The following is a 25,328-nucleotide window of genomic DNA, read 5'->3' on the forward strand; positions in this document are numbered from 1 at the left end:
AGTTTTTGAGTTTTTAACCACAGTTTGGCATCCAGTATCAGACATGTCTGGGTCAGTGGTCATACACATTTAGCTTGTTGCATAACAGTTGTTTTCATAAATGGCCCTACCTTTTTTTATGACATCCTGAAATATGACAAGTAGGTGATGCATTAAGCCTGGCACCTGGGCCATCCGGGAGAGTGACGTGTGTGGTGAAGAGTGGTATATAGCAGTGGAGTAGGTACTGAAGAGGATATAAGACTGATGAAAAGATACAAAGTAGGAGTGCATTCCATCATCTTTTGGGTGTGAATGTGGGACAATTTTTTTTCTTCCAATATTTGGCATCATAACTGTATAGTCTTTTTCAAGGTGAGTTGGGCATGGAATTAAAACCGCATGATGCAGGTATACTGTGGAGAAAATGTGGCAGCATTGAAAATAAAAAGAAAATAGTTGAAAGTCCAGGATTGAATAACGACAATAAGGATAGGTTGATACTCACCACACATTGAGTTGGAGACAGGCACAATGGAAATAACTGCTAACATATTAATAATTAGGACAAATTCCTCATTCTGAGATAGAAAACTGCCAGTTGCAGTTGAGCTCCAGTGCCCAAAGATAGTGTATTAGTTGAGCTTGTGTGACTGTGTGTCTGTTTTCTTATTTGGAAGACAGACTTCATAAGAAAGCTTAATATTTTAACAGTATTTTCCATTGTGTTTGTTCACAACTGAGTTCCTGTCGGGCGAGTAGCAATCTATCCTTTCCATATTGTTAACTGGGAGACTCCAAAGATAGATTCAGTGGCCTAAATGAAAGGGCTTTTGCTTCCACACTCGATGGCTTCATTCCTCGTGAGAGTGACAGAGTTCCATCTCACGTGTATCAGACAAGTGTCTTATCACTGCAGCGGCTGTATTTGTAGTGTGCCGAGTGATACAGGCTCTTACCTCTGTGAACACTGCAGAGAGGTTTAGAATTTAGTCTGAGGCTTTAGCACAAAGTCTGACAGTCAGGAACACTATGCCACTAGCACTTGTCCAGTTTGTTCGACCACCGGAATAATTTGAGACGGCTACCTCTGAGTCGAGTACCACTGCACGGTGTGTGTCAGTGACCTCAATTACAAAGTGACTGAGTACTACACTGGGAGATGAGAGCAGAATTTTGGATAGAATATTCCTTCTCCTCTTAGGGTACTGCAAGAAGGCCTATCGAAAAATGCTGTCAAGGTACAAATTATTTAGGAATAAATGAGGTGACTCACCGAAAGGCAGGAGTGCTACATCGTCGACAGACACGTGGATGGAAGGTACGGGGCTCGACTAGCTTTCAGATCGAAATTCGTGTTGTTAGCTGCACGAAAAACATACAACCAAACATGTACACACTCTCACTCACTTGCACACACCCCTCTCCATACATTGTGCTCAGTCGACTGCTAGCTCAAGTGTAGGGAGACAGGCATGTTCATGTGAGTGAGATTGTGTGTTTTTTGTGCAACTAGCAACTGGAAGTGCATTCCGAAAGCTAGTCGAGCCCTGTTCCTTCTGTTTGTGTGCTTTTTGATGACGCAGCACTTCTACCTTTCTGTGAATCGTGTCCTTTATTCCTAAATCATTCATAATTTTCGACCAGAACTTTCCGTACACTATTAGTGTTGCTGAGTTGTAGAATGGGGCTAGTGAGCTTTGCTGTGATGTTACGTTTTTCCTTGCAGCACACATCAGTCAACAACCAGTGAGGATCGACGTTTCTCATTTTCACTTGGAACTTTCTGACAAACTAGAATTGTGTGCCAGACAGGGACTCGAATCTAGGTCTTTTGGCTTTCAGAGGGAAATGCTCCACTGAACGGGCAGTCCGAGCGTGGTTCGTGATCTGTCCTCACACCTTAACGTGTGCCGGCACTTTTTCTCCTGCCTACTGAACCTAATAGAACACTTACCTGCAAAAGGTGAAACACATAATTTCAAGTCTCAGTCTGGTATACATTTTAAACTGCCAGGAAGTTTCAAATCAGCAAACACTCCCCTATCTTACTTTCACTTTTTGGAAATCAGTTTCCTTGTATATCTTTTTATTCTTTGTGTTTATTTTCAAATCAGTGACAGTTTCTGATAAAAACTTTTAGTCACACTTAATCGCAGCAGAAATCGACATAATACTCTTGTGTGACCACGGCTGTCTTTACATTTCATGGGCCTGTAGACATACTTTTGTGAGTGCCCCCAAGTCTTCTCAGACCATAGGCATTAATTACCACAAATATTTTCCAATACATTGTTCCACATGTGAATAGTAAATAAATGCTGCCTACACAGTGCACCGTCAATTATTAATTTATTAACTGAATGTAGCATATTTGAATGGATACAAATATTAGTACACATAAGAATAAGAATAATACTACTAAAAGAAACAAACCTAAAATTTAGTGAGAAACTTTCGCAGCACACTTTGTTAGCTTGATTTAAAATGTCTGGTTGAAACTGCCAGTGCCAGCTGAACAGCTTCAGACAACTAAAGATAGAACACTGAATTTTCTGTTCTTGCAATCAGCGAAGTTTTCCACTAAATCACTGGAGTTCATTTTATAATCAAGTTCATGCTCTGTTGATAACAGCATTAGATAATTAATTTTCTCTTGCCCTAAATTTGAGCTCAAATGATTTTTGATTAATGCTAATTTACTAAATCCTCTCTCACCTGACGCAACAGTCACGTTTAGGTTAATGAAAATCCTGAGTGCAATTCAGAGTTTAGGAAGCATAGATTGCAACATCAATTTATAAATTTCATTTGGAACAGGAATTGGTAGCCCTTTGTTTTCTGTTGTCTTTGTTAAATCTGGAAAAGTAGGTACACTCACTGACTCAGATATTTGTGTTTCTTTTATAGGATTGTCACTCAGATCATCAAGATAAGTTCTAATTAATTTCTATCACAATCAGATCATGAAAGAAGACATTTTTTCTCCTTCCTCTCTTTTTTGAGAAAAATTGCCTCTGTCCCAATTTTGTTAGCCATTTCTTTAGCTCTGCTTAAGAATTCTAGTCAAAGAGCTCATACATCTTTATCTATGGTGACTGTAAGAGCTTTAGTATTTTTCATTTCAGTATCAAGGCAACACCGTTTGGCTCCAGAATCTAACTTGTTACATTTACTCGGTGTAAAATGTCCCATCAAACGTTCAAGGGTATCAATCTTTCACACTTTTTCATCATCATTTATTGAATTATTGGACCTTTAAGGCCTACAGCAAAGAGACAAAAGAAAAAATACACTACGGGAGGAAAATACAAAAACTGTCCACTATAAAAAATATATAAGGGAACACGTTACATAAACATGTGATAAATGAAGGAAAGTTATTCAGTCACAATGGAGGAGATATCCACTGCAGATGTAATCCCTTGTCACCTGTCTCTAGTCTCATCTTCTACCACTGTCGGCTCCACTTGTTTAAGGCTTTTTAATACACGATCCTTTCATCGTATCCTCGGATGGCGCATTTTCCAACAGGCTGAGAATGGAGGACTCACTTAGGGAGGGACCCATAAGCTCGAAGGATGTGCCAAACCGCTGTACCCTCTTCTGCCCTAACGTTCAGCTCAGGTGCGGCTTTCCAAACTGCTGGTATAGGTCTTCTTTCATTCTTCATTTCCTTTTACCTTCCACGGTATTGTAGGTAGGTCTATAGGTCTTTCAAAGCACCTTTCTGTCTTAGCTACAGAATGCTTCTTTGCGTGTTGCTGATGTGTCCCAAGTTTTGCAGCCGCATGAAAGCAATGACCGTTGTAGTGTCATGTACAGCTGAATCTTATTCTTCTGTGCTACTAGATATTACTTAGATAGATTGTTCAGACTAAAGAATATGTAATTAGCATTTATTATTTGTTAATGCACTTCTTTTATTGCTTCACTTTTCTTAGACGGTGTTGGTCCCAGGTACTTTAAATCTTGAACTCATTCAAAGGTATGCCTATCAACAACCATGGAGGGATGGAGAGCTTGACAGTGTGATTCAATGAGCGATTTTGTTGTGTCATCATTCACTAACAGCCCAATTTTCTTTGCATTGAGGAGAAATTGGTGAGTATCAAAACAGACTTGCTACAGAGTGTTGCCAAGATTCACAAAATCATTAGCAAAAGCCAGGATTGTCCCTGCTTCCATCTCAATTTCTTTGATTCGACAAGTGTCATGCCGTACATTTTCTGAGTTCATGTTGAATATTATTGGTACCAATTGAATCTCCTTCTCTTAATCTATTTTGAATACTGAATGTTGGTGATACAGTCAGTTGTTGAATAAGACTTGACAAGTTGATTGAATCAATTTCATGCTCGCTAAATATATCTATTACTGATTGCGTCACCTATCTTTTACTGCAGAGTGAAATATTCCAGAAACCTATCATGAATTTCCCACTTATTTCTCTCTTTGTTAAGATAAAACACTTCTTAAAATCAGAATATTCTGTTGGGTCTTAAGCATCTCTGGAATAATATCACAAATAAATGGAAAAAATAAATAAATAAAAAATAAAACTAAACCAAAAACCTGATCATCTTACCTTTCTTCTAAGATTTTCTTTAATACTTAGTCCCCACAAAAAGATAAAAATTTATTCTATGATCTCCAACATAGATAGTGTGCTATTTTTTCATGTTCCTCTTGACAGCTTTTAACATAAATTATATATTTTCTTAAAAATGGGTCATATTTAGCCAACTCAATTAATTAACAACAAGTATTTACTACTATCTGGCTCTCATCTATGGTGGCTGCTTCCTCTAAGAGACAGCTCAGCAATAGTTTTTGGAGCATGTATACAAGGCTTTGTACATAAGATCTGCATACTAAATAATTATTTTTACAACAATGCAGAAAAAGACAGATTGCTACTTACCATCAAGAAGATATGTCAAGTTGCAAATAGGCACAATTAAGACACTTACATGTAGCTTTCGGCCATGGTCTTCATCAGTAAAAGCCATTCATACACATAAGCAAGCACACCTCACACACACACGACCACCACCTCCAGCATCTCAGGCCAGAATGTAGCATTATGTGGGTGAAAGCAGCAATCTGGAGGTGGTAAGGGAGGGGAAGGGATGCTGTAAAGGTGGGGAGAGAGACAAGTGCTGTCTGGTAGAGTGTGCAGGGACTAGATTTCAACAGGCACAGCATCAAGATGTTGTGGTGCAGAGAAGTAGGGGAAAAAAGGAGCAAAAAAGGAGAGGAGCAGGGAAGGATGGGTGGATGTGTTGGCAAAGAGCTGCAAATAAACAGAGTGGGAGATGAGAATGGGGATGGAGTGGGGCGGAAACTGTTGGGTGGAGGGTGTGGTGACAACAGTATGTCACTGTGGCTTGAGGCTTGGATAATTACTGGAGTGGAGAATGTATTGTCAGGATAACTCCCATCTGTGCAGTTCAGAAAAGCTGGTGGTGGAGGGGAGGATCCAGATGGCTAGCGTAGTGAAGTAGCCATTGAAATCAAGTGTGTTGCGTTCAGCTGCGTGTTATGCCACTTTTGGTGGACAGCTGGTTGGTAGGCATACCAATATAAACAGCCTGTGCAGTGATTGCAGCAGAGTTGGTAAATGACATGGCTGCTTTCACAGGTGACCTGGTCCCTGATGGGGTAGGACAAAATTGTGGCAGGACTGGAATAGGAAGTGCTGTGTGGATAGATTGGGCATGTAGATGGTAGATGGGATATGATTCTCGTGGCAATGGGTTGGGATTGGGAGTGGCATGTGGATGGACTAGGTTGTTGTGGAGGCTGGATGGGTGATAGAACACACTTTAGGAGGGGTGGTAAATATCTCGGATAGGCTGTCCCTCATTTCAGAGCATTATGATAGGTAATCAAAGACCTGGCAGAGGATATGCTTCAATTGTTCCAGTCCAGGATGGTACTGGGTGATGAAGGGGACACTCCTTTGTGGCTGATTCTTGGGGGTAGTTGGAAGACTGCAGCTGTGATGGGAAATGGAACAGGAGATCAGTTTGTGGACTAGGTCTGTGGGATAATGTCTGTCTGTGATGGCCTTGGTGAGACCCTCAGCATTCTGAGCAAGCGAGTTTTTGTCACTGCAGATATGCTGTCTCTGGGTGGCCAGGCAGTATGGAAGGAAGTTTTTGCTATGAAAAGGATAACAGTTGTCAAAATGCAGTTACTATTGACGTTTTGTGGGTTTAATGTGGAAGGAAGTGTGGATGGTGCCATCAGAGAGGAGGAGGTCAACGTCTTGGAAGTGGCATGCTTGGTTCAGGAGGACCACGTGAAGCAGATGGGAGAGAAGGTGTTGAGATTGTGAAGGAACAAAGATAGGGTGCCTTGGCCCTGAGTCCAGATCATGAAGATAACATCAATGAACCTAAACTAGACTAAAGGTTTGGCCTTTTGAGAGGCTAGGAAGGTCTCCTCTAGAAGGCCCATAAAAAGGTTGGTTTAGGAGAGTGCCACATAGGTACTCATGACTGTGCCACGTATTTGTTTATATACTTTCCCTTCAAATGAGAAGTTGTGGATTGGGATGGAGTTAGTAAAGTGTATGAGGAATGATGTAATGGTTTTGGAGTATGAAGAACGTTGGGAAATGTAGTGTTCAATAGCAGTAACACCATGGGTGTGTGGGATCTTGGAGTATTGGGAGATTGCATCAACACTGACGAGTAGGGATGTGGGAGGCTAGATTACGGGCAATTGGTTGGAGATGTTGGTCAATGAGGTCCTAAATTCTTTCAGTGGTGGCACAATAACCAACCATAATGGGGCATTCAGGATTGTTGGGTTTGTGGATTTTGAGATGCCTGTAGAAGGTCAGTGTGTAAGGTGTCATTCGGGTGATGAGGGAAATTGATTCAGGGGAGGGCCTAAGGCTTTAAGCAGGGATTGGAGTTCGTGTTGGACTTCTGGGATGGTATCACTCTGGCATAGTTTGTAGGTGGAAGAGCCAGATATGTGGTGGGGGCCTACTGCCGGGTAGTCACTGCAATTCATAATAACATTGGTGGAACCTTTACCTGCAGGTAGGATGATTAGGTCGGGATTTGTGTTGAGGTTCTTTCTTCTACTGAAAGGTTGGTGTTCTGAGGAAAGGACCTGGGGAAGGATGGTGAGGCTAAGTTGGAGGCAAGGAATTTCTGGAAGGTGACCAGCAGGTGGTTTGGTGGGAGGTAGGGAGGCCATGGTTGGACTGAAAGCTGGAAAGCTGGAAAGCCTCCTTGCGAATCTCTCTAATTTTACATTCGTGATCTCCTCGAGAGGTATAAGTAGGGGAAAGCAATATATTTGATACCTCATCCAGAAACACACCCTCTCGAAACCTGGACAGCAAGACTCGAGTTTGCTAAACATCTCTGTAACGCTATCATGCTTACCAAATAACCCTGTGATGATACGTGCCACTCTTCTTTGTATCTTCTCTGTCAACCCGACCTGGTATGGATCCCACACTGATGAGCAATACTCAAGTATAGGTCGAATGAGTGTTTTGTAAGCCACCTCCTTTGTCGATGGGCTACATTTTCTAAAGGCTCTCCCAATGAATCTCAACCTGGCACCCGCCTTACCAGCAATTAATTTTATATGATCATTCCACTTCAAATCGTTCCTTACGCATACTCCCAGATATTTTACAGAAGTAACTGCTACCAGTGTTTGTTCCGCTATCATATAATCATAAATTAAAGGATCCTTCTTTCTAAGTATTCGCAATACATTACATTTGTCTATATTAAGGGTCAGTTGCCACTCCCTGCACCAAGTGCCTACCCGCTGCAGATCGTCCTGCATTTCGCTGCAATTTTCTAATGCTGCAACTTCTCTGTATACTACAGCGAAAAGCTGCATGGAACTTCCGACACTAAGTACTACATCATTTATATATATTGTGAAAAGCAATGGTCCCACAACACTCACCTGTGGCACGCCAGATGTTACTTTAATGTCTCTCCATTGAAAACAACATGCTGCGTTCTGTTTGCTAAAAACTCTTCAATCCAGCCACACAGCTGGTCTGGTATTCCGTAGGCTCTTACTTTGTTTATCAGACAACAGTGCGGAATTGTATCGAACGCCTTCCGGGAGTCAAGGCAAATGGCATCTACCTGGGAGCCTGTATCTAATATTTTCTTTGTCTCATGAACAAATAAAGCGAGTTGGGTCTCACACGATCGCTGTTTCCAGAATCCATGTTGATCACTACAGAGTAGGTTCTCGGTTTCCAGAAATGACATGAAACGTGAGGAAAAACCATGTTCTAAAATTCTACAACAGATCGATGTCAGAGATATAGGTCTATAGTTTTGCGCATCTGCTCGATGACCCTTCTTGAAAACTGGAACTAGCCGTGTCCTTTTCCAATCATTTGGAACCTTACTTTCCTCTAGAAACGGATGTTAGAAGGGGAGTTCTTTCCCGTACTCTGTGTAGAATTGGATTGGTATCCCGTCAGGTCCAGTGGACTTTCCTCTGTTGTGTGATTTCAGTTGCTTTTCTATTCCTTGGACACTTATTTCTACGTCAGCCATTTTTTTGTTCATGTGAGGATTTAGAGAAGGAACTGTAGTGTGGTCTTCCCCTGTGAAACAGCATTGGAAAAAGGTGTTTAGTATTTCAGCTTTACGCGTGTCATCCTCTGTTTCAATGCCATCATCATCCCTGAGTGTCTGGATATGCTGTTTCGAGCCACTTACTGATTTAACGTAAGACCAGAAATTTCTATGATTTTCTGTCAAGTCGGTACACATAATTTTACTTTCGAATTCAATGAACTCTTCATGCATAACCCTCCTTATGCTAACTTTGACATCGTTTAGATTCTGTTTGTCTGAGAGGTTTTGGCTGCGTTTAAATTTGCAGTGAATCTCTCTTTGCTTCCGCAGTAGTTTCCTAACTTTGTTGTTGAACCACGGTGGGTTTTTCCTGTCCCTCACAGTTTTACTCGGCATGTACCTGTCTAAAACGCATTTTACGATTGCCTTGAACTTTTTCCATGAACACTCCACATTTTCAGTGTCAGAACAGAAATTTTTGTTTCGATCTGTTAGGTAGTCTGAAATCTGCCTTCTATTACTCTTGCTAAACAGATAAACCTTCCTCCCTTTTTATATATTCCTATTTACTTCCGTATTCAGGGATGCTGCAATGGCCTTATGATCACTGATTCCCTGTTCTGCGCTTACAGAGTCGAAAAGTTCAGGTCTGTTTGTTATCAGTAGGTCCAAGAGGTTATCTCCATGAGTTGGTTCTCTGTTTAATTGCTCGAGGTAATTTTCGGATAGTGCACTCAGTATAATTTCACTCAATGCTCTGTCCCTACCACCCGTCCTAAACATCTAAGTGTCCCAGTCTGTATCTGGTAAATTGAAATCTCCACCTAAGACTATAACATGCTGAGGAAATTTATGTGAAATGTATTCCAGATTTTCTCTCAGTTGTTCTGCCACTAATGCTGCTGAGTCGGGAGGTCAGTAAAAGGAGCCAATTATTAACCTAGCTCGGTTGTTGAGTATAACCTCCACCCATAATGATTCACAGGAACTATCCACTTCTATTTCACTACAGGATAAACTACTACTAACAACGACAAATGTGCCACCACTGTTTGCATGCAATCTATCCTTTCTAAACACTGTCTGAGCCTTTGTAAAAATTTTGGCAGGATTTATCTCTGGCTTCAACCAGCTTTCCGTACCTATAACGATGTCAGCTTCGGTGCTTTCTATCAGTGCTTGAAGTTCTGATACTTTACCAATGCAACTTTGACAGTTTACAATTACAATACTGATTGCTGCTTGGTCCCCGCATGTCCTGACTTTGCCCCGCACCCTTTGAGGCTGTTGCCCTTTCTGTACTTGCCCGAGGCCATCTAACCTAAAAAACTGCCCAGTCCACGCCACACAACCCCTGCTACCCGTGTAGCCGCTTGTTGCGTATAGTGGACTCCTGACCTATCCAGCGGAACCCAAATCCCCACCACCCTATGGCGCAAGTCGAGGAATCTGCAGCCCACACGGTCGCAGAACCGTCTCAGCCTCTGATTCAGACCCTCCACTCGGCTCTGTACCAAAGGTCTGCAGTCAGTCCTGTCGACGATGCTGCAGATGGTGAGCTCTGCTTTCATCCCACTAGCGAGACTGGCAGTCTTCACCAAATCAGATAACCGCCGGAAGCCAGAGAGGATTTGCTCTGATCCATAGCGACACACATCATTGGTGCCAACATGAGCGACCACCTGCAGATGGGTGCACCCTGTACCCTTCATGGCATCTGGAAGGACCCTTTCCACATCTGGAATGACTCTCCCCGGTATGCACACGGAGTGCACTTTGGTTTTCTTCCCCTCCCTTGCAGCCATATCCCTAAGGGGCCCCATTATGTGCCTGATGTCGGAGCTCCCAACTACCAGTAAGCCCACCCTCTGCGGCCACCCGGATCTTGCAGACTGAGGGGCAACCTCTGGAACAGGACAAGCAGCCATATCCGGCTGAAGATCAGTATTAGCCGGAGACAGAGCCTGAAAGCGTTCTGTGTGTACGAAATTGTGCTATTCTTCAATCACTCTACCTTGCATTGCTTGTTTTTTTGTGTATGTGTGTGTCCATCACTACATATACATTTCATTATATTTGTCATCTTCAGAAGGCTCTTATACTTCTGTTAATCTTACGAAATAGGACCATGGACTTTGTCCCCTACATTTCAATTGTAGAGGCAGGCAGCCAACTCAAAGGGCACCAGTGCCTCTCAAGATGAAGGGAAACCTCCCAACTTGGCTCCACTTCACTTCAATAAAAATACTTAACACAGTTGTTAAGTCTTCTCTTATTCAGAATCACATATAATACAAAACACTCATAGCACATCATACTTGAGCAATACAGCTTAACTATCCTTGTACACACAAGAAAGTGTAACAAAATCATGTACAAAGAAAAGTGAATGATGATTTTTTGCCCCCATTTGTCTGTGCCTTACTGTGCATTCATAATTAATGTATTTGCCAATGCTTAAGGTTGGACTGTGCTTCTGTCATTATGCCCCCCCCCCCCCCCTACAACCCCCCCCCCCTATTTGTCATATCTGGGGAGGGGGGGGGGGTGTCCTTCGCCATGTACCTACACAGGTTCAGTGTTGGAATTACAGTGATTTTGGTTGGAGGGATTGGTGGTAAAGAAGTGCTTCAATGGCAGGAGAAGAGTAGGTGTTTTACAAATCCAGCATGGTTAAATTTGGGAGTAGGGCTAAATGTGAGGCCTTTGGATAGAACTGAAACCACTGTGGAGCTGAGGGTTTTGGTAGAAAGATTAAGAACAATGTTATGGGAATGTTTTTTCTGTGGATTTGGTGGAGAGTTGGTAGGGAGTTTTGGGGGATGTGGCAAGTTGAAAAGGTCAGCTAGGGAAGGTTTAGGTGCTATGAGAGGTGGACGAGGAGGAACACTGGGTATGATAGGGGTTGCATAGTGGTGCCCCAAGGTGGCAGTAGGATGTCAGAAGGTTGGATAACATATGGAGGTGGTGTCTCAAAAGCTCATCCAGGTGCTGGAAAGCAAGAGATTCAATTTCAGAGATGTGATATATGGAGTTGGGCTTCCAGAGTAATAGGATCTTGTGGAGGGAGCAGAGGTGGCTTGGAGATGTGTTTTTGCAATACTAGGTTTGTGAGGGGCAGGGATTCATGGAATCTGAAAAGGTGTAGGTCATTGTGAATGGAGGGGAGAGATCCAGAGAGAGGAATCTTTATAGATAGGCAGTTTGAGGGAGGGACTCCATTTTTTAGGCAGTATTTGCGAAATCGGATGTGGGACTGAGTTTTAGCTAGGGAAAGGGATGCTTTTCAAACTGGTGCAGAAAGATAGAGCAACGGTTCATTGTGACAGCAATGTCATAAAGGAAACGGGAATGGCACAGAAATGGGCAAAATAGGTGTTGATGGTTGTGAGCGGAGCTAGATAAGCAAAAAGACACACAGAGATGTGTAAAAGATATGTAAAGACACACAGAAACACACAAAGATATGCAAAAATATGCAAAGATACAAAAAATATTCACAAATACGTGAAACTGCCCAAAACCATGTAAATATATGAACAAATACGTTAAAAAAGGGTGCAGAAATGTGGTGAAGTGGAATGATGAGGGGTGTGTGTGTGTGTGTGTGTGTGTGTGTGTGTGTGTGTGTGTGTATGTGTGTTTGTGTGTTTGTGTGATAAGTGAAGAGAGAGGGAAAGGGGAGGGGTTAGGTCAAGAATCAAAAGTTTGTGTGGCGAGGGTAGGTGTGGAAAACAAAGCACTCAAGTACGTTCAGGATTAGGGATGAAATGGAATCAATAGGAATAAATATAACTGTTGGAGGAAAGAATCTGGGACATTAGATGCTGCATCAACAATGCGTGTGGTCAGGAAGTGTGTGTGGTTCACAGACGATCCATGATACAGTGTCACTTGGAAGTAGATATAGTTGCAAGGTGCTGAATAAACACAGAAATGAGAGAAAAAATGGACACTGAGAAGAGTAATGCTATAGAGAAGAATAACAAAGGAAAATTCACAGGGTTGTAGGTTCAAAGAAAGCCATTCTGCAAAAATCAAACAATGTAAACTCCAGGTAGGAATATCAGTGATGCAGAAAATGACAGATTGTTACTTACCATTTTTAGACGTGTCGAATTGTAGGCCGACACAATTAAAAGACACTTACTTTCGGCCACAGACTTCATCAGTAAAAGAGAGACACAAACAATTCATACACACAAGCAAGCACACCTAGTTCACACACGACCGCCATCTCCAGAATCTCAGGCCAGAATGCAGCATCATTTGGGATGAAAGTAGCAATCTGGAGGGGGTGGGGAGGGGGAAGGGATTGTGTACAGGTGGGGAGAGAGACAAACGCTGTCTGGTAGAGTGTTCAGGGACTAGAATGTCAACAGGTGCAGCATCAAGAGGTGTGGGGCAGGAAGATGGGGAAAACACAGTGTGTTACTGTAGCTTGGGGCTTGGATAATTACTGCAGTGGAGAATGTATTGTCAGGATAACTCCCATCTGTGCAGTTCAGAAAAGCTGGTGGTGGAGGGGAGGACCCAGATGGCTTGTGTAGTGAAGTAGCCATTGAAATCAAGTGTGTTGTGTTTAGCTGCATGTTATGCTACAGGGTGGTCTACTTTACTCCTGGCCACAGTTTGGCAACAAACTATACTCATGATTGGGAAGGATAGAGTATAGCTTTTTCCACATTGTTTTTGTGTATTCAAATCTTTCATCTGTCTTAGCTAAATTAAACATAACAGGCTTTTTGGTATCATTCTCAAATAATAAATATGGAAAACATAAGAGCTTTTTGTGACTGTCACTCCACACTAACTCTGGTACCGCGTGCCGAGGAATTTGAATCCACACCAGAAGTCATGGACGTCGAAGACCCATAGAGGTCTCTGCTCCATCGCACCATAAGGAGTGGCGGCACGCGCCTCCTGGCACGCTTTTAGTGTGAGGGTGCCACACTGCAACACGTCGTCCCAGCGGCCAATAGTGGTGCCCCCAATAGCATACCTAAGCGCCTGCTCGCGGTCAGCTAGCAGTCTAACATCGTGTGCGTCTCTGGACATATCGTCTCAGACAGCGTATTGGCTTTCGTGTTTCTATTCCAGTTGAAGTGGTTGTCTTGTTTGGTTCGTTACTCTGTTGTCTGTTCTTGTTGTGTTGTAATGTCCTCCGTTGGTCGTCTCCGTCCTCTTCCATTGTGTTGTTGTTCGCGGGCCGCTCCGCAGGTCCCGCCACGTTTCCGTCACTACTACCCCACGACCATTCCGGTCACCATTACAACACTAACCAGTCACTTCTTACTTCAGATTTGTTGTTAGAGCACTTGTAATACAAGTGATGCTTGGTGAATTTTCTACTTTGTTTCAGATCAAATTCTTGTTTGGTCTTCAGCTGGATCAAACTGTAATCTGCACACAATTTCTACTTTGTTTATGTACAAACCGTTGAACTGATCGAAGGCCACTAATCGGTCGGGGTGGCCGAGCGGTTCTAGGTGCTACAGTCTGGAACCGCGCGACTGCTATGGTTGCAGGTTTGAATTCTGCCTCGGGTATGGATGTGTGTGATGTCCTTAGGTTATTTAGGTTTAGGTAGTTCTAAGTTCTAGGGGACTGATGACCTCAGGTCACATAGTGCTCAGAGCCATTTGAACCATTTGAAAGCCAGTATTTGAAACACCTTTTCTAAAAATTCTGTCTTTATCTTAAATTGATAAGGCCATTCCCAGGATCACTCGGATTCCAGTCACAGTCACAACATCCATCTGACTACATCCATTGCTTACCTCTCGTCCATGAGGCAGCGAAATGCCTGCCTCAGGTGCAGTTAGGTCAGGTTTTTGCTCAGAAGAAGATTGTAGTTCTGTTGACATTAAAGGGTTACTTACATTTGACAATGGGTTATCATTTGGCAAAAAGTAATTGGTACTTTTTAATTTATTTTAGTTTTTTCCTCCATCACATTTATGCTTTTCTGATTGTTCTTGTGCACCATATTTATGTGCATAACCCGATCTAATCCTGGAAATTAATAATTAACATACCAGCTAAAATATATGGACACAAAGAAGGAAAGCTTTAAATAAAAGTAAAAGTAGTAGTACAAATTATTTTTTTAAATTTTGCAACCTACCTCAGATCAAAAACAATATAGTGGGAACTGCCTGATAGGTTCAAAGATACCCACAGTATCTGCACAACGGAAGAAGCCTAATTTTCACAAAAACAACAATTTGCACACTGTCATAACTCCTAATGATAATTGAGTAAATGAAAATAAGCACAGCATTTAAATCTGTAACACACTCCATGTAAGACACCAGTGTTATGACAAGAGAGCTAAGTGTAAAAACAGCCGTCATCAGTGTGGTGTCACCGCCAGACACCACACTTGCTAGGTGGTAGCCTTTAAATCGGCCGCGGTCCGTTAGTATACGTTGGACCCGCGTGTCGCCACTATCAGTGATTACAGACTGAGCGCCACCACACGGCAGGTCTAGAGAGACTTCCTAGCACTCACCCAGTTGTACAACCGACTTTGCTAGTGATGGTTCACTGACAAAATACGCTCTCATTTGCCGAGACGATAGTTTAGCATAGCCTTCAGCTACGTCATTTGCTACGACCTAGCAAGGCGCCATTATCAGTTACTATTGATATTGATTCATGTACCGTCAAGACCGACGTTCTTCATTAACGGATTAAAGTTAAGTATTCCGCCAGATACGTCCATTTTTCTAAATTCTAATTTCCTTGTCCTGTTCCAGACCTCACGCCAGCCTGCGTGAGCTAAAACGCATGCCTTTCGGTCTCCTTCTAGTGACACGGTGTTGGCTCTTCTGCCAACCAAAACAATCAGTATTGTTGTCAATACCATTTTTATGGCAATAGCAAAATCACAATGGAGTCTATAAATTCCCATACGCCAATTGTCAACTAAATTAATGCTATTCATGTCACCACAAGGGTTTTAGACTGTTGCTCAATCCATATTTAAATATATTCAACCTCTAGAAAACTTGTGATTATTTGTTGCTGGAAAATGTGCCAAATGCTGGATGTGGGGATTCATCATTTAATTTGGCAACAGCGATGATCAGTGATCACCACAATCAATTATCAATAATGTGTCGTAAAACTGATTTCGATACTTAGAACGCTAGAGATTGTCCATCTTTTGTTGAATTGTGTCAGAGGCTAGCACAGAGAATTAAGGTGTATTAAGCATAACGGTGGCCACAGGCAAGGAATGTTGTGCATGGAAAATCTCCAGCAGGGAGTGGTGACGTGCTACATTCTGGCCATTTGCTGTAAAAAAATGGCATATCGAAGTAACAAGGTTCTGTGAAAGTGCTTAAATCAGCCATCATATTTACACGTGATACTTATTTGTAGCAATGAAATTGATATGAAATTAAATTAAGGCCACACCTCAAGGTCAAACAACAAGCAAAGTATAGTGTAAAGGCTACTGCAACACCATCCAGTGTCAGCTTGCATAGGTTCGCAACAGTGACAAGCATGGTAGTAAGCATCACAAAAATGCTAATTCTGTCAAGAAATGCAAGCAGTGCAAGGGGGCATTATCAGCAGAAAAATTTGCAAGGTATAATATATTTTTGTTGCATTGATTTATTTTCCATTAATTTAAGTTGATTTATTTTCTGACATTTTAAATTTATAAAGTAACAAAAGCAACACACATTGTACATGCTTTTATGATTGCCGGCACAGTCAAAAAATATATATAGAGGTATAATTTTTTTCTCCGCAGGCCCTCCCAAAGCCTGGGCCTCCAAAATTCGTTCTGCTTGCCCCCACCCTCCCTCCCCCGCCCCATGTGTTTGTGGGCGGCCCTGTCTCTTACTTGATTTGATTGCTGTCCAGTTTTATCATACATTGATATTGGACAGGTCAAAGAAAAGTTGTAATAATATATATTAATAGCAAATAGTAAGGAAATTAAAGTTACGTACCTATTCTTACAATTTAATTTTAAATAACTATTGTGTTACATATTCAGAAATTTTTTTATGAAATAGAAACAGTGCCTTATTAGAAATGCCTTTAGTTTAAATATTGAATACATAGCTATTTTTATTTTCTCTGATATCTTTTTCTGTAGCATAGTATTAACCAGTGTTTATTATGCTCCTCTGATAGGCTGCTGATTTGTAATATTTTTGATGTGTATTTGAATAACCTCTGTTACAATAGTTGTGTGCATTTATTGTTCTGTAGAAGTTGCATGTTTTCAGGAGGTAGTCTTCTCGTAGGAGAGTTACTATAATTTTGTTTGTTCAGTTTGTAAAAAATGGTATAATTTATTTTTGCCGTATATTATGAAAAAATGTGAATTTGTAGAGTCTTACTTCATAACAAATGTTTTCTTATTTTTATTAACAGCTCGAGATACTGTGGCACAGCTGGAGAAATTGAAAATATCCTCTCTTCAGGATTTTAGTTGGATTAGTCAGCTTCGTTACTATTGGCGTGATGGCACTGTATATGTTTCTATGATTACAACGGAAGTTGAATATGGATTTGAATACCTGGGTAATACTCCACGACTTGTCATCACTCCTCTAACTGATCGATGTTACAGGTACTTCATAACTTGATACAAAATTAATTAAATATCTATCAAGTTACTGTTGTTTATAAGACAATACTGTCTCAAACTAGTAACCACTTCAGTTTAACTGACATGTATTGTATGATTTGTAAGTCGAATATGTTGGAGGTGTTATCCCGTAGATAATGATGATGTAACGTGCTTCAGTTTTGTTTTGTGTTCCATGTGGGAAGTAATGATATGTGTCATTTGAGCTCCTATATTGAACTCTGTTCCCTATAGTAAATACAGTCAATAGTTATGTGGATGGCTAACTCTTTTCCTAGGATTTTGTTGTTGTTCTCTATTTTCAACCACCTAGAACTGAAGATGGTTCTCTAATTATGAGGAGAGTAAATATCTGAACCAGTGGCTTAGATAATCCTTTGACTACATAAGTTATGACTCCAACATTGCAGGAAAAGACAGATTGTTACTTATCATAAAGAAGACACATCAAGTTGCAGACAGGCACAATAAGACACTACATAAAAAGACACTTACATATAGCTTTCGGCCACAGCTTTCATCAGTAAAAGAGAGACATACACAATTTACACACACAAGCAACCACACTTCATGCACACATGTCTGCCAACTCCAGAATCTCGGACCAGAATGCAGCATGATGTGGGATGAAAGCAGCAATCTGGAGGGGGTGGGTAGGGGAAGGGATAGTGTACAGGTGAGAAGAGAGATGAATGCTGTCTGATGGAGTATGCAGGGACTATAATGTCAACAGGCTCAGCGTCAAGAGGTTGTTGGGCAGGGAGGTGGTAAAAAAGGTGCAAAAAAAGCAGAGGAGCAGGGAAAGATAGGTGGATGTGTTGGCAGAGGGCTGCCAATAAACAGGGTGGGTTATGAGAATGGGGATTGCGGAGGGGTGGGGGTGGGGGGGTGGGGGGGAAACGGTTGGGTGGAAGGTGTTGGGACAGTATGTTACCATAGGCTGAGGGTGGGATAATTACGGGAGTGGAGAAGGTATTGTCAGGATAACTTCCATCTGTGCAGCTGAGAAAAGCTGGTGGTGGAGGGGAGGATCCAGATGGTTTGCATAGTGAAGTAGCCATTGAAATCAAGTGTGTTGTGTTCAGCTGTGTGTTAGGCCACAGGGTGGTCTACTTTTCTTTTGGCCACAGTTTGGTCGTGGCCACTCATCCTGGTGGACAGTTGGTTGGTAGACGTACCAATATAAACAGCCTGTGCAATGATTGCAGCAGAGTTGGTAAATGACATGGCTGCTTTCACAGGTGGCGTGGCCCTTGATGGGGTAGGATAAACCTGTGACAGTACTGGAGTAGGATGTGTTTTGTGGGTGGATTGCGCTTTTGCACCTAGGTCTTCCACAAGGATATGATTTTTGTCGCGAGGGGTTGGGTTTGGGAGTGGCATGGGGATGGACTAGGATGTTGTGGAGGTCAAGTGGGCAATGGAACACCGCTTTAGGACAGATGGTAAGTATCTCTTGTAGGAGGCCCTCATTCCAGAGCATGATGGTAGGTAATCAGAGTTATAATTTCTGGTATTTGAGTGGTGAAGTTGACAGATATAACTGTGTTGGCTGCGGAAAGCTTTACAGTCCTTGTATCACAATTTGAGAAGTGCTATTGATGGAGTTCCTGGGCTGTGAAGACATGCTTGTGCTGCCCTCCTACAGTCTGCAGATACACTGAGTTGTAGGTGGTCTGGGCAGTATTTGGTTCTTTGCTATCTGAGAAATAAATTCCTTATCCAAGTAAAGGAGGAATGCCTGTCCGGCTAGCCACGTGGTCTAATGCGCTGCTTACCGAGTGGGAAGGTGTACGAGATCTGATGTGCCGGCCAGCCTGTGGAAGGTTTTTAAGGTGGTTTTCCAGCTGCCTCGGCAAATGCGGCCTGGTTCCCCTTATTCCACCTCAATTACACTATGTCAGCAATTGCTGTGCAAAGATTGTCTCCACGTACGTGTACACAATAATTACTCTACCACGCAAACATTTGAGGTTACACTCATCTCGTATGAGATGTTCCCAGGGGGGAAGGGGGGGGGGGAGGGGGGGGGGTCAACCACACAATAACCCTGGGTTCGGTGTGGGGCAGTGGTGGAGTGGGTGGATCTCCGTGGCCTGTTGTGGGGATGTGAATCACTGAGGTCTACGGTGTGACAAAGCTTCTCTGTTTTTCCTAGGTCCCCAGTTCAATACACAATACACAAAGTAGGTATACCCTCTAGTAGTTGCAAGAAACTGACATGTAGGTCACTTTTAAAAGAGCAGCTGTTTGATTAATAATATATATTTCATGTATTCCAATTAAAGTCTTTCTTTACGCTGGTTATGTGTCGAGCCAAATATGCCAGTATGACAAACTGACAGTATTATGAACTACGTATGTCAATGAGTCACTACAAAATTTTTCATAGCTAATAAGATTTGTAAGCCTGTCTGACAGGTGTACATATCCTGATATCCGTATAGCTTTTTGTAGTGGCTTCTTGACCTACATGTATCTTAAGACTACCAGTTTGTCAGACAGACATATGCACCTCAACACCAATATACCCGTTTGTAGTCTCTCTGTAATATCACAAAATACTCCTGCCACTACCACAGTCACAGGTAATTCTAATTTGACTATATTTTGTTTAATGGACTATTGTGTCAAATTTAATGTCTCCTTCCACAAGGGCTGGTTCTTGTTGTTATTTTTTTGTTATGTGTAAGGAGAGAGAGCGCGGCAGCTGCCTGGGGGTTCATTTTCAGTCTAATATAGTTGCCTTCATAGGGTAACATATCAATTTCATGAAGAGATGTGTTACACAAGCATTTTTTGAACTGACGAATGATGATCGCCATTATAACAAGTTTATTTTTGTAATGTTGTAGATAATCTACTATTTGGATATATGTTTTATTTATGCACATGTATCATGAGATGGTTAGATGCAGCATATCGGCAGGCTGGGGCAACATGAATAGTGGCATATGTTTGGGGGGACAAAATAATAAAAACTGATTAATCATTGCTGCTTGAATAATTAAAAAAATGATTGGAAAGGATAATTGAAAGAAAGTTGAAGATAATTTATAAATCTGTACACATATCCTGGGTGAATTTTAACTGGTACTAATATCAATGGACCTTCAATGTCAATACCTTTACGATCAGTATTCAGATTTTTTGGTTACATACTGCATCACATTATGTCCATTGTGCATAGAGCTGATTATGACAATGCTGATACAGGATTGCCCCTCCACTGTCCGCGCAAATTCCTCTTGTCTGCTTCAAATCTCCTGATGCAGGTTTCTCAGTGCAGGGGAAATGATGAACAGATGGGTGTGATTGATATAAATATGCATAAATAAACTAGGCCTTCGTAATAACTTTTATGATATAAATATGCATAAATAACTAGGCCTTCGTAATAACTTTTATAACACTTTTTAATATGTGATTGGAATACAGATTTTTAAACACTACTGGTATGATGAAGCTAGTCATATGTCCTCCTGCTACCACATATATATATAAAAAAAAAACAGGTGAAGGTACAGAAATTAATCAGTTGACAAGCGTATCTCTTCTCCCTTTTTGTATCAAAATATTATCTCTGGCACAAAGCAACTCGTTAATTTGTGTTTGGCTTTGTACTTGTATAAAAAGAAAAGAACGCAGAAAGAAAAAAATATATCATTCATTTTTTTAATTGACCCCAGTGTGCTATGATGTCATACAGAGGTGTACAGTGTCTGAGTTTATTTCCTTTTTTAAGAGCTGATAACCCTGGCCAGTATGGGCATAGCCTTTATTTTCGGCCACTGGTGTTATCCTGTATGGTTATCTATTTATATGGGCATGTCAGCTACTTTTAACACATACATACATAAGTTTTCTTTCCTAACAAAGTGCTTGGTGTAACTGCATATTCCCATTGTTCTCAGTCAACATCTGCCTAGCGTTTAGCTTGTGAAGCATGTGAATTGATTGCCTGACTGGGCAAATTAACTTTGTTTAATTTAATTGTGAAGCATGCACGCGCAGCACAATGTCTGTTATCGTCCCAGCTCGTGCTTACATGTTTATTACAAAAGCAGAGTGTCCGTGTTGTACTTTTACAGTAGCTTTCACTGCACAAATTCATGAAGCTTGTGTTCAGTGGTGTGATCCTTTATGAAATCTTCAATGCAGTAACAACTGGTTTCATATCAGCAGCCCGAGGAATTTATTTCACTTTGTCGCTCTCATTTATTCAGTGGAGACACCAGCAGTATATCCAACATCTGTCTACAAGGTAAGTTCTTTGCCACTCTTATGACATAGTCGAGCAAAGAAAATTCATCTTACACAAAGTTTTGCCATCTTGTGTGTATCACGCACACACCCACGTGCATCACACACACACTTACGACTTTGTGGCCAGGTTTTGTATGCTTTTGAACTTTGTTTTTGAGCCTCTTTCATGCAGTTGCATTACGTAAAGTTTCAGCAGTGTCCTTTCCACATACTATACACATAAAACAAAATACAAATACAGTTACAAAATACACTTACCCTATTCATTTGCTGACATGCAATTATCATTGCTCATATACATTATAGTGTGCTTGTTGTCTTGTTTTAGTATGTTTTGTTAAATTACAGTGTTGTTACATTGTTCGATTCCAATTATATGAGTACACATTTTACTCTTGTTTGGTTGTACATTCTTCTTATAAAATTCATACAATAATTGATTCTTTATTACTTTATGGCATAAATTGACACACATTTCATTTCGATTTACAATGACTTCTTGTCTGAGCATATTTATCAATTCCAAAGAATTAAAGAAGTAAACAATAGTTGCTACAATAAATACTATGCACTGCTCAGATAACTATGCATGGCCTCGCCTCTCTAGCATTCTCCAGGAAGGCATTTATGTGCTCAGTTAAGTCTCATTATTAGACTTAACTGTGATCTCAATAACACAATAGTTTGTTGTTTAAACAGAACTCAAATTTGATGATACCAATCATATTGAATACTTATCCAATTTTTAAAAGTGCAGTTCAATATTTACTTGTTAGTTCATTGTATAAAGAATGACCATTTCATATGCTGAGGTATACAGAGTTGTATCATCAATATGACATGTTATGTACAATGAGCATAAAACGGTGGGTAGGTAAGTAACAAAAGTGTTTAAGAATATCAATGTAAATCAGGTGTTTGATGCTTTCATGGGTAGTTGACACACACAGTAGTTAGGTTTCAACCCTTTGATTATTTGGCAGTGCTCAGCCTTAATTCAGCATTGTGACATGTGACATACTGCAACTGTTTTCTTCTTCACGTACTTTCACACTATCACATTCATACATATCATAAACTTATAACTACATTTATTTAGTGGCGCTGTCCTGTGTCGATGCATCGTTCCCTGGAAGAAAAAAACTTAATACTAACTTGAAACTAAATCTTCATAGCTAAGTGTACAGTGGCTCGATGGCTACTAATACCTTTTTCATACATCCAACCATGTATTCATTCTCTTCAGTGTGCAGTCGTGCTATCACAAAACTTATTCAATGTCATGTGTGCATCTCTACTTACCTTATAAATCTGAAAGATAAAGTATATTATAGGCATGGTGCGACCTCTTTTTCAGTTTCCCACTTATACTGTACTTGTTTGTTTACCTGCAGCAAAACTTTTCTGCTCCATCAAATATAATTAGTGCATGTACTTTCAATACTTAAATATGTAAGTATTGTACATATACAGGTATAATGTATATGTAGTGTAACTTAAGTAAATATCTCATAGTTTAGGTTCCTTTTCCTGTATATAATCCCTTAGCTTATCTTCGTATGTGTGTATTGTGTAGATAGTCATAGTTGTAGTATAGACTCTCCCTTAATTTTCTATGTCCCAGTTTATGCAGTATGCTCTAGAAATGCTAGTGCAGGCCGTAGCTCATAGGGGGTATTTGTTTTGGGTGCTCCAGCACTCCCAGCTGTGTCTGTCTGGCGTGCATGTGCTTGTGGCCTGTTGACTAGCTTGCTCCCCAATGCGCATGCACCACGTCACTCTGTTACTACTAACGTCGTGGTGAGTTGCGTACTGCAGTGCGCGCTAGCATGCATTTCACAAGTTCAATTATTTGTTTACAACTGGGCCACGCACAAGACTCAAGTGTTGTATTTAGAGTATCGTCGTCTCTAGACACATGAAAATAAAATTCTTCATTGTTACATCCACTCATCTTATCATTTACACATTTGACATAAAAAAAAGAAAAAGAAAAAAAGAAACTGTTCCTTATTAACTAACAACATAAATTCTGGAATGTGATTTTCCAGCATCGTAAATCTAATATTATTGTACAGATATACAACTTAGAGGGTATACCCCCCTTGATCATATCTGATAAAGCAAGTGTCGATCAAGCTCGTGCCCCCACTCTCCTCCCAGGTCACAGAAGTGGGGGCCTACCGTGATCGGTTTTCTGGCGTCATGGTGGCATTGGTCTCTGGATTAGGTGTAGTGTCTACTATATGGACTGTTGGTCTTTGATTACGCCAATGAGTATCATGTGAGGCTCATGATTGAAATTCTCTTTGACTTTGCATGTTATTTGCCATATTTGTGTTTCTTTACTGGCCGAATTCTGCTGCCTGTGGATTATTTGGCTGTCCGGTATTGTTGTGTTTTTGCCAAGCAATCGGCTGATTATAATTGCCGGTAGCTTGTGTCAGTAGATATTGCACAGGTTGGCCATACACTACTTGCCCATTGTAGTAGTTTCTGTTAAATTTTTGCCCATTTCTTTTATATCTACCCTTGAATATACGGCTTTCTCCATTACCATTCTTATTACCATTAACGTTACCATAGGTCTGTGTGGCGTAAGGCTGTCATCTGTGTTGTACTACGAATCTGTTATTCACATGTTGGCCCATATATCTCTGTGGCACTATCTGCATATTAACAGGCTTGGGTTGTACTGATCTCCGTTCGTATATCAAATCTATTGAGTCCAGTAAAGGTAGAAAGTATTTGGTGTGCTGTTCTGGAATGGTAATGAGTTTTTCCTTAATGTGGGCAAGAAGATGACACCGGTGCTTAAGATAGTGGGTTTGTCCAGTACCTGGTTTTATTCAAATATTTTTCAAAATATCCCCTTAAGCTTCCCCATAGCCCATAGGAGACTGTCACACTGAGTGTATCCAACAACAAATTTAATATTCTGGCTTACAAGGTAAAACATATTGAAATGCTGTGATAAAGGCCACCCGGTTTGTTCTTTTCCCCTGAGAAGTAAATACCAGGCATTGTCGATGCCTAAGTAATCCCTCATCAGCAAGTAATGTTGACAACCACGCCGCGCTGTTAGTGACAGATGTGTTTGTGTTTGTGTTTGCTTGTGACATAGCACATGGGAATTGTGCTTGCTCGACATGTACAGCGCAAGTGTTGTTGCATTCTGCAACCTTCACTTTTTTCCTTAGATGGTCTAGCCGCGTGTTGTGGGTAACCAGTGAAGGGATCTAACCTCTCTAAAAGCATGGGTTTGTTTTCTGTCAAATGTTGTTTTGGAATGCCAGTAGGTTTAACAATACTGTCTTGTAACCTTTCCTCTTCTTCCTTTAAACCTGAACCTATTTTAGGTAGAAGTTGACTTTCTTTCTCTTTTAGTGCTTTTTCTACAGTATCTACATAAATTTTGCACTCTGACACTGCATTTCCAGCAAGGATGCTGCCCTTATACAGCATCCAGGCTTCAGCTTTTGCAGTTATTTTCTTTACATCTGCACATATCGCATCCCTCTGGGTTTTGGCAAATTTTGACTCTAAACTAACTGCTCTACTCTTAGACTTTACTTTTGTGCTTCTGTAGGTAGGTTACTGCATAAGTCTTGCAGCTCACTGACTGCATTCGTCACATTTTTTACCAACGCATCCATCTAGGATTGCCTCTCCTGAATCTGAGAATATGCTTCAGTAAGGTTTTGTAACTCATGTGAAAGTTGTTCCAGTTTATTGTCTACAGATGATACTTTTTCCGTTAACATATTAATATTGCGGGATATGTCTGTAATTATATCTTGTTTTAGTTGTTTACCTAGCCATGTGAACTTCCCGGATAGTTGATCAGATAATTCAGTGGGTATAGTTTTGCTCACATCACT

At 41.0% G+C, this 25,328-nt stretch overlaps 1 protein-coding gene across 1 annotated transcript in view; it reads left to right on the top strand.

Moving 5' to 3' along the window:
• The window catches only part of LOC126235648 (dynein axonemal heavy chain 3), a 1,245,905-nt gene that overhangs the window by 403,080 nt on the left and 817,497 nt on the right, over positions 1-25,328 (top strand). The window contains exon 21 of the mRNA XM_049944362.1: positions 16,965-17,163. Within this exon, the coding sequence (XP_049800319.1) occupies positions 16,965-17,163 (199 nt within the window). The remainder of the gene's footprint in view (positions 1-16,964; positions 17,164-25,328) is intronic.

This window comes from Schistocerca nitens, chromosome 2 (assembly GCF_023898315.1).
Source record: "Schistocerca nitens isolate TAMUIC-IGC-003100 chromosome 2, iqSchNite1.1, whole genome shotgun sequence".
Classification (NCBI taxonomy): domain Eukaryota; kingdom Metazoa; phylum Arthropoda; class Insecta; order Orthoptera; family Acrididae; genus Schistocerca; species Schistocerca nitens.